General features: G+C 38.4%; 1 protein-coding gene across 1 annotated transcript; it reads right to left on the bottom strand.

Annotated features, from left to right (window-relative positions):
• Positions 1 to 3,159: 3,159 nt before the first annotated feature.
• On the bottom strand, positions 3,160 to 6,468 carry LOC121256472 (protein LSM12 homolog). The gene is made up of 5 exons (XM_041157278.1): positions 6,288 to 6,468; positions 5,999 to 6,158; positions 5,805 to 5,885; positions 3,463 to 3,586; positions 3,160 to 3,360 (listed from the first exon to the last, which is right to left on the bottom strand). The coding sequence occupies exons 1-5, from the start codon at positions 6,418 to 6,420 to the stop codon at positions 3,313 to 3,315; spliced, it is 546 nt and encodes a 181-aa protein (XP_041013212.1). The 5' UTR covers positions 6,421 to 6,468; the 3' UTR covers positions 3,160 to 3,312.
• Between the last annotated feature and the right edge of the window lie 3,006 nt (positions 6,469 to 9,474).

Raw genomic sequence — 9,474 nt, 5'->3', positions numbered from 1 at the left:
CACCCAACAGAGCCTTGCACAGAAGAAGAAAAACAAAATAGAAACCACTCCACAAAGCCACCATAGTCTCCCTTCCCACCAAGCCACCTTACTGAAATCAATCACTGAAGACACTAAGGAGAAGTCAAAACACTACTCGACAACTTAGAAACTGCCAACTTTGACTCCGGCCAACCAGATCCACCACGTACGACGTCCTTTTCTTCTTCACAAGACCTCGCAGATTCTTCCCTCTCTTTTCTTCACTATGTTTCCTCAATCAAATGATGAAAAAAGAAAACTAATCTTTTTTCCACCATAAACTGTTGTCGTCATTGATCTCGGGTCAGCCACTAGGAATCCGCCTTCCTCTGCCCATTCTCGGCCAGCCACCTACATTTGCCATCACACCTCAATTTTTTCCCTAGTAAGCTTTAAATCCTGTTGACGCACGACTTTCTCTTCTCCAATAAAGGTGTTTTGGTCCTTTTAGATTTTTGTGTCTTATGTTTCGATTTTCCTTTTTGATTTTAACCTTTCCTAAAAGGTGCATGCATGCTTTTTGTTATTACAAAAACACCCTTCAACCCATGGCCTTAGAATTTTGCAGAAGCCTCTTGAAGAATTGATTTGGGTTATTACGTTTGTGCCCTTAAGTGTACATGACAGGTAGTATGTTTTAATCATTGGTCATTTACATGGGCTATGCTTAGATTTTAAATGGGACTCGTGTTTTTAAATTAGGATAGGCCTGGATGTATGTTCATAAAATGCTATGATATAATTTACTGGGGCTTTGTTAATTGAATACATATTTAGCCTATAGATCTATTTTTTTTTATAGAAAATACGCAAGAGATTTAAAGTATGTTTCAAATTATAGTACTAAGCATTAAATTTATGATTTGCTTATAGTATTATGGAGTCTGTTTAATTCCATTGTTTATTATTCAGATTTTTGAAAAAATTATTATGTTATACCTTAAATAGAAATCAATGAATATGTTATTAATTTTAAATAATATTACTATCTATAATCTTAGTATAACCAAATATTTATTAGATTATTTGTATGGTACAATTTTAATTAATTAGAATACCACGACGCGCTTTCTTAGAAAGTAACAAATTGTGTTTAGTGTTTTGTATAAATTTAGAAACACTTTCTTATTTCCATGGTATGAATTTAGTGTTTCATATCAATAACAAACTGTGAAATGAAATTATAGAAGTAGAACTACGAGGTAAGTAATTTGCTTATCTACCAAACTTGTATGGACCTGTCACTTCTCTTAATTTTGTATTAGGTTTATTTTAATTTGTATAAATCTATGACGTGTTTCGACTTTGTATGGATTTCAATTCTCATTTTATTGTTCATTGTGGAGTGGCAGATGGCTACTTTATCCACTTTGATTAAGGATAACTTAATTTATCACAAACCAATCATTGATAAAACATAGTTCTTGTTTGGATAATAAGTACAAAAACCACTCCACCAAACCACTATAGTCTTCCTTCCCACCAACCCACCTTACTGAAATCAATCACTGAAGACACTAAGGAGAAGTCGGAACACCACTTAGCAACTCAGAAACTGTCGACTTTGACTCCGGCCAACCAGATCCACCACTTACAGCGTCCCTTCCTTCTTCATAAGACCCCGTTGATTCCTCCCTCTCATTACTTCACTGTGTTTCCTCAACCAAATGATGAAAAAAAAAATTTATCTTTTTTCCACCAGAAACTTTTGTCGCCATCAATCTTGGCTCAGCCACCAAGAATCCACCATCCTCCATTCTCGGCCAGCCACCCACATCTGCCGTCACACCTCCATTTTTTTCTATGAGCTTTAAATCCTGCTGTTGCACGACTTTCCCTTCTCTAGTGAAGGTATTTTGATTCTTTCAGTTTTTTGTGCCTTATGTTTCGGATTTCCCTTTTTGATTTTAACCTTTCCTAAAAGGTGCATGCATGCTTTTTGTTGTTACAAAAACAGACTTTAACCCATAGCCCTTAGAATTTCGTAGAAGCCTCTTGAAGAATCGATTTGAGTATATGGCAGGTTGTATGTTTTAACCCTGGGTCATTTATATGGGGTATACTTAGATTTTAAATGGGACTTGTGCTTTTAAATTAAGTTTGGCCTAGATGTATGTTTATAAAACCACTATGATATAGTTTATTGGGGCTTTGTTAATTGATTAAATATTTAGCCTATAGATCTATTTTTTACAGAATATAAGCAAAGGATTTAAAGTATATTTCAAAGTATAGTACTAAGTATTAAATTTATGATTAGCCTATAGTATCATGGAGTCTGTTTAATTCCATTATTTATTTTTCAGATTTTTTATAAAATTATTATGTTATACCTTAAATAGAAAATCAATGAATATGTTATTAATTTTAATAATATTACTATCTATTAATCTTAGTATAATCAAATATTTGTTAGATTATTTCTATGGTATGATTTTAATTAATTAGAATACCACGAAGCGCTTTCTTAAAAAGTAACAAACTGTGTTTAGTGTTTCGTATAAATTTAGAAACACTTTCTTATTTCCATGGTATGAATTTAGTGTTTCATATAAATAACAAACTGTGAAATGAAATTATAGAAGTAGAACTATGAGGTAAGTAATTTGCTTATCTACCAAACTTGTATAAACTTGTATAGACCTGTCACTTCTCTTAATTTTGTATTAGGTTTATTTTAATTTGTATAAATCTATGACGTGTTTCAACTTTGTATGGATTTCTATTCTCCTTTTGTTGTTCTTTGTGAAGTGGCAGATAGCCACTTTATCCACTTTGATTAAGGATAACTCAATTCATCTCAAACCAATCATTGATGAAACTTAAGTCTTGTTTGGATAATAAGTTAAATCTCATTTCATCCCATCTAATCATTACAATTTTTCCAAACTTTCAAACAAAATATAATAAAAGATGTTCTATTTTTTAACCAGGTGCTATGTGCAAGGGGCATACGTGCAAGCACGTAGCTTTTCACTAGTGTGTGTGTGTGTGTGTGTGTGTGTGTATTGAGCTCTATGCTCTAGAATTTGATCTCAAATACTTTGATCTGTGAATAAACTACACAAACCGTATCATGCAACTGAAGAACCAGAGATGGCAAGATGAAAGAACAACGATAGATGAAGATATGGAAAATATGAAATTCCTTGATTAAAGAAAGCATCAAGAGGTTGGAGAAAATAGATAACACGTTTCTCTCACATAAAGGTTGGGCGTACAAGGACGTACACATCATGTTTCATCCCACAAGGCACTTTTCCAAGCTCCTGTATGACAATGCAATAACTATCACTGACCACCACCACGAGTTTGCAATCTCTTCCTCTCAAACTCAAGCTGGAATGGAGAAACAACCAAATAAATGATTGATACTAAAAACATGTATAATTCCGTTAAATTGACAACACAAATCAAATATAAGAATCCTTAGTGTCTTACCACTTTCTTCACCCTCTCATTGGCAGCAGGAGTTCCTCCATTAACAGATTCTGGGAGATATGGACTACTTACACGCACCTCATTCAGAACAACTATGACAGTCTTGTCCCAGCGCACTGGAAGCCTGATAAGATACCAATAACATCAGTGGTAGAGAACTGAAAACTATTTTCTGGTCAACTTCTATGTAGATAGAACGTTGATAACAAGTTTTTACGGTGATATATATCATCACAAAAGTGGAAAAAGCTTCTGACAGGAAACTGTCAGCTCACTAAACAACTAATGGAAATATAACTAATGTCATTCAAATTTACAAATTTCACTTAAAAGTCACTGAAATTTTCTCTTTCCAAGAAGTCCTAAGTCCGGGAAAACTCAAATCCTCTCACCTAAGTTGATGTAAGGTGTGAGCCCAAAGGCACCAGTTCCACCACATATTAGAAGTGTTAATTGTATTGAATAATGCTACATATCACACTCTCATCCCACTTTCATCCCACTATAGAACATGTGGTACTTTTTTAAAAGTAAAATAAAATTGAATTGAATCAAGTAAATAGGTGTTGCCCAAGTACACAAGGAGTATACGAAAAGAATACCTAGTTACAAGTTAGGAGCTAGGAAATACAAGAAAGTTCTGAAAGCTAGATCAATTGAGTACATTAAATGACGCCCAAAGAATTTCAAAGTCATGGTCATTCCTTTCAAGCCCAATGCACCATATGAGGCATAAAAGCATCATTCTCCATTCAGCAGCAAAATGTGGGTTACCCTAAAGGCCTTTCCAACAAGCAAAAGCAAAGATATCCAGCGCCCTCCTAGGCATCACCTATACAAGTCCAATCCTGATAAAGATTCCATTCCATACACCCTTACCACCTCACAGTGAAGTAATAAATGATTCACAAATTCACCACTTTTCTTACACATATGTGCACCATGGAAAGCACAATTACAGATTGAAGAGGGGTGACATCAAACCACTGAGCTAATGCAGATGCCCCCAGCATGGCTATTACTTACTAATATTTTGGCTCCCAGATTAGACATCTCTATAAGGTGCACATTTATAATTTCAATTTTAATCAAATCATCTAGGAGAACTCTATAAATATTACCTAAGATAATCATTTCACCAATATCTGTTGATCAACATATAAATTTTCAGCATATGAAAAATTTTCATCAATACCAATAAAAAAGTTGATCATAATAAAGTTGTAGCAATCATAGGTTCAAATCCTACAGACCATTAAAAAAGACAAAAAAACAAAAGCACGTTTATAGAATTACCGAAACTCAATGCAGCAACTGCCATTAAAAAAAACGTAGGGGCAAACAACTGAACAAGGTATCAGGTTATATCTATTAGAAGAGCATGGGATTCTTGAGAATGTTCACTTCAGGTAAAGCTGCTAAAGGTATGATAATATTCAGATCTTTCCTCCCAATTTTTGGAAAGACAAACTCTAGGCTATACCTTTTAGCGAAGTTGGCCTACTAAGGGGTTCTTTATGCTACTTTCAGCTAATACTAAAATCGTCTAACATTGGAGTAATATGATTTTTTTTTTATAAGCAAGAAGAAAACATTATAGTAATATGATACAATGCTATGCATCTGCTTTTATTATTTCATGAACAAAACACATAAAGAACCGTAGATGTAAGTATCCTATTCCCACACCAAGTGCAAAGAAAATCTCTTCCAGACTCAAACCATGAATTATTGCTTGCAACACTGATAGCCTAACATCAAAAGTGCAAATTTATGATTAGAACTGAAACCAAATACCAAAGATGTATCAGAAAAACTTATTTGCATTGCACTTTTCAGGAAGCTGATCAGAGTATTGGAGTCTAGAGTTGTTAGCATCCGTACTGAACACACATTCTTCTCCACCGACTGAAAAAAATGACGATATAAGTTGATAATGCACATCTACTTCATTTCTCTTCAACTTATAAATCGTCACAAATTCTCTCTCTCTCTCTCTCTCTCTCTCTCTCTCTCTCTCTCTCTCTATTATTTTTTCTCTGCGTGGAACACAAAAGAAACTGTGTATTGCCAATGCGTTTCTACACAATAAACGGAGTACTTGTTGAATTAGGAACAATAAAGATGCTTCTATCTTTCAAGCTATCATAGGGTCTAAAATATCTTAAGATTAGCGACGAAAACAATTCATAGAAGCGTGCAAACTCCAGCAACTGTTTAGGAACACTAAAAGACTGACCCTGCTCCTTGAAATATCTAAAATTGTATAGTATCATAATACAAATAATAGTAAATTGCATAATCTTCAGGTTCTTATAAGTCGAAAAGGATTAGGAACTTACGTCTTGGACAAGGCGTCAAAAATGCTCTGAGCCTCGCTGGTAACACCCACGCCTATCCTCTCGGCCTCAGCCTCTGCTTGTCTGAATCGAACTCGTCAAAAAACAAAAACAAAATCAGCTTTCAACAAAATAAGTAACCAAAACAAAAAAAAAATCCCAAGTGGACTTGTGATGAAAATCGCAAGAAAACCCACCTAATGGCCAAATCTTCTCTAGCCTGCAGAGTACTAAGATCAAGGAAACAGTTTTTTATATCAAGTGGATCTTCGGCTTGGCCCAAGAACGAAAACTCCTTTATGTAGTTGGCCTTCAACAACCGTATGTTCCGGCGAGGTCCGGCTTTCGAACCCTCTTGTGCGCACCCAACGAAAGTTAAGGAATACACAAAAAAATATAATTTGTTCATGTTCTACGGCGTTTTCTAGGGTTAGCAAAAATCAAACGGATCAATGAGAAGAAAGATCTCAAGAGAATGAAGGATATGAAGGACGAGAATGTTGGAGTGGCGGTCGAAGGTGATGACCTGAGCTTCAAAGTCGTCGCCTAAAGTGGTCTTGATGGAGAGCAAGCAGCCCACGGCGAAGTCCTCAGAGTTGGTAGCACCATCCATATCCATTTTGGTTATGCTCCTGCTCCTATTGCCTATGAAATACTTTTCAGTGTTTTCCGGCTCTCTGCTATGGGCTAGTGGAGGCTCGGTGAGTGCCTATGATTTGCGCTCGCTTTGTTAGGGCTCATTTGAGTGTGGCTTTGGAATTGGGTTGGGTTTCAGATGGGTTTTGCTCGTTTTTGAGATTGGAGGATAGTAGTTTTTTTTTTTTTTTGACAGTATGAAGACAGTATGAAATTAATACACAAATATAGATGACCAAATAAACACCCCAAAATATAAATCTTAAAAGTGTATGAAACAAAAAAATAAAGATAAAAAAAATAGAACCAAGCGGTTTTAAAATCCCATATTTTCTCAACTCGAGATCAAGAAATAGGCTGCTATGTATGCGAATGCGGTTGTATTGTTTGAAAAGAATCCAATAAGGATATTATTAAGGACGTGTTTCACCATTACGCACTCTCGATCTCCTGCAACCAAATAGTAAGGTGGCTTGGGGGGTTTCATGAGGCCGTTCCGATGCCTAAATCGATAACGATAGCAATCTTTTTAGAGCAAAATTATTCTAGAGCTTTCATTAGCATACCTGGATTGACTTGTCTTCTTAGGATCACCCGGACTAACTGCTTCGCCCACTACTTGAAATTTGAACCCTAGAACATTCGGGCTATTTACTCATTTTGAATGAGTGAATATCCTAATTGTCCTAGGATAAACGGGCAGGTGTTCCTGTCATTAACAAACTGGCATGAGCCCTATCGAGTCAAAGGGGCTTGAGTCTTGAGTGGAGTGATTTGTCGGGCCATTATGACCCAAGCCCATGGTGGCACCCCGCGAGCCCTTATGGTGGTATTAAAGCACTTCCAGTTACCCTACGAAATCTTATCACACATGGTGTTATGGGACTTTTATACTATATATCATTGGGCCTTTCGGTAGAATTAATTGATGCCCCTCCAATTACCCCACAAAGCCTCATTGTGTGTTGTGCGATGGGGCTTTTAAACCACGAGGTGTTGGGCCTTTTGAATTGGGCCAAAGCCCTTCGGTTACCCCATGAGTCCTCGCCACACACGATGCGGTGAGACTTGTTCTTGGGGCAACATTTGGGGTTCTGCTTCGTTATTCCTCGAGGACGTATGTTATATTCATTTCATAATCACGTCAATACGTATTCCCCTTTGTCAACCGCTGCAAGTATTTATTGTTCCCCGCCACTTTACTTTTTTCCTTCACTTCCTATCTTCTTGCACAAGCTTTATGTTCCCTTCCTTCTTTTGTTTCGTGTCTAAAACCCTTCGTGCCTTCAAACCCTCTCATCCTTCTTCTTGCATTGGTTTCCTCTGTTTTTTGCGTACCCATGGCTACTAGAAAAGACAAAGGTGCAAAACCCTCTCGTGGTGGTGGTTCTTCACGATTCTTCTGTCCACCGCGAAGGCGCTACAGCTAACCCTAGCGTCGAAGGAGATGCTTCCCGTTCCATCGTCGAAGGTCATCACTGGGTTTCCACCCTCTCACGTCTAGAATTGGACGCTATGAGGGACCACTTTAATATCCTCGATTTGGTAGGATTGTCGCTGCCCAGCCAACGACATGGAGCCGTTGATGTTAGAGTTATTGCAAGCCCCATTGTCCTCTATTTAGCTATGTTTTTAATGGGACTTCATCTGCCCTTCGTGCTACCTGTTCGTGATGTCTTAGATGTCTTAGGGTTTGCACTGGTCCAATTGGTGCCTAACGCTTGGCGTATTTTAATGGCCTGCTGCGTTATGTGGTAGCAGGTCTTGGAGTCCACTGGTGATGATTATTCCAACCTTACAGCTCGGGAGTTCCTCTCTCTTCATGGATTTAGGCATTTAGATGAGAACCTTTGTAACTTTAGGTCCTGCATCAAACTGGTGAAGCTAGAGTGTAAGTATTCTCATGCCAATGACTGGTTGAAGAAATTTTTCTTTGTTTCGGGTAGGGGTGGGAATTTTCGGCAGATGAAGCCTCACATCAGAAATTCCCCATCCGAGCATCTTGGTCGCCTGTTCTCGACGAAAGTGACCTTGAAGTTTTGTTGTCTCCCCGAGAGGAAGCTCGCATCTGCCTGGTCCAATCTCGAGCGATGGCTAACATCAGGTCCACTTGGTTTGATGCCTTATTGATGCCAACCAACGTCGATAGGTTCTTGATGGTACCTAGCCGGGCCCATGTGCTCTGTAGCAAAATTCTGGGCACCCCATCACCGATAGAAAACTTAAAAAGGGGACCACTACTGGGGGTAGGGGTAAAAAATAATAATAATAAAATTAAATTAAAAAAAAAGTCACCTTGAGGCCAAGTTGTTGGACGTGTGCAGCTCTTCCAGGGGTGTCCCATTTTCCCATCCGACGAGTGAAGGAGAGAGGTCAAGGAACCCTCCAGTGCCTCGAACCAGTTTGTTAGATGAAAGTTATGGACCAAGCAGACGCCGAACTGGACTTCATACTAGAGGCTGAGGATGCCATAAGGTCAGAGACTCCATGTGGAAAGGAGGCCCAGACTTCTGTGCTAGCAGTCAATCCCAAAGGTGACCCTCATCTGAAGGGGGATGATTTTATCTCTGTTTTGAACCCGGACTTCCTTAATGTACCTCCCGTGAGTGGCCTTCCTTCCTTACTAGACTGTTTTGACGACTCATTTCATCTTGAAGATGTTGGTGAGTCGTCTCCTGCTGCCTCGACGGTTTTGGGTGGGGATACTCTTGAGTTTCCCTTTATCTTTCCGAACCTATCTTTCACCAACAGGAGCAGAGTGTTGATCCCTTCCTTGCCCTTTAGCACTTCCCTATGGGGGTGAGGACCCTTTTCCAGCCTTTCCTACCAGTGATCTTCAAACTAGCCCTCCCAGCAGGTCTACATTTCGGGAGGAAGTCGTCGTTCCTCAAGTCGACCAAATAGCTAGGACATCAACTTAGGCAACTAGTGGCCAATCGCCTCAAACTATTCAAAAGTCGTTCATCCCGGATGGTGCTGCTGGAGTCTCCTTCCAGATTCTGAGTGCTCGCCATGGTGCTTCATCTTCTGGCCCTGG

This window comes from Juglans microcarpa x Juglans regia, chromosome 3D (assembly GCF_004785595.1).
Source record: "Juglans microcarpa x Juglans regia isolate MS1-56 chromosome 3D, Jm3101_v1.0, whole genome shotgun sequence".
NCBI classification, from domain to species: Eukaryota; Viridiplantae; Streptophyta; class Magnoliopsida; order Fagales; family Juglandaceae; genus Juglans; species Juglans microcarpa x Juglans regia.
Note: the sequence above shows the minus strand (reverse complement) of the source record. Positions and strands in the feature narration are given on the sequence as shown.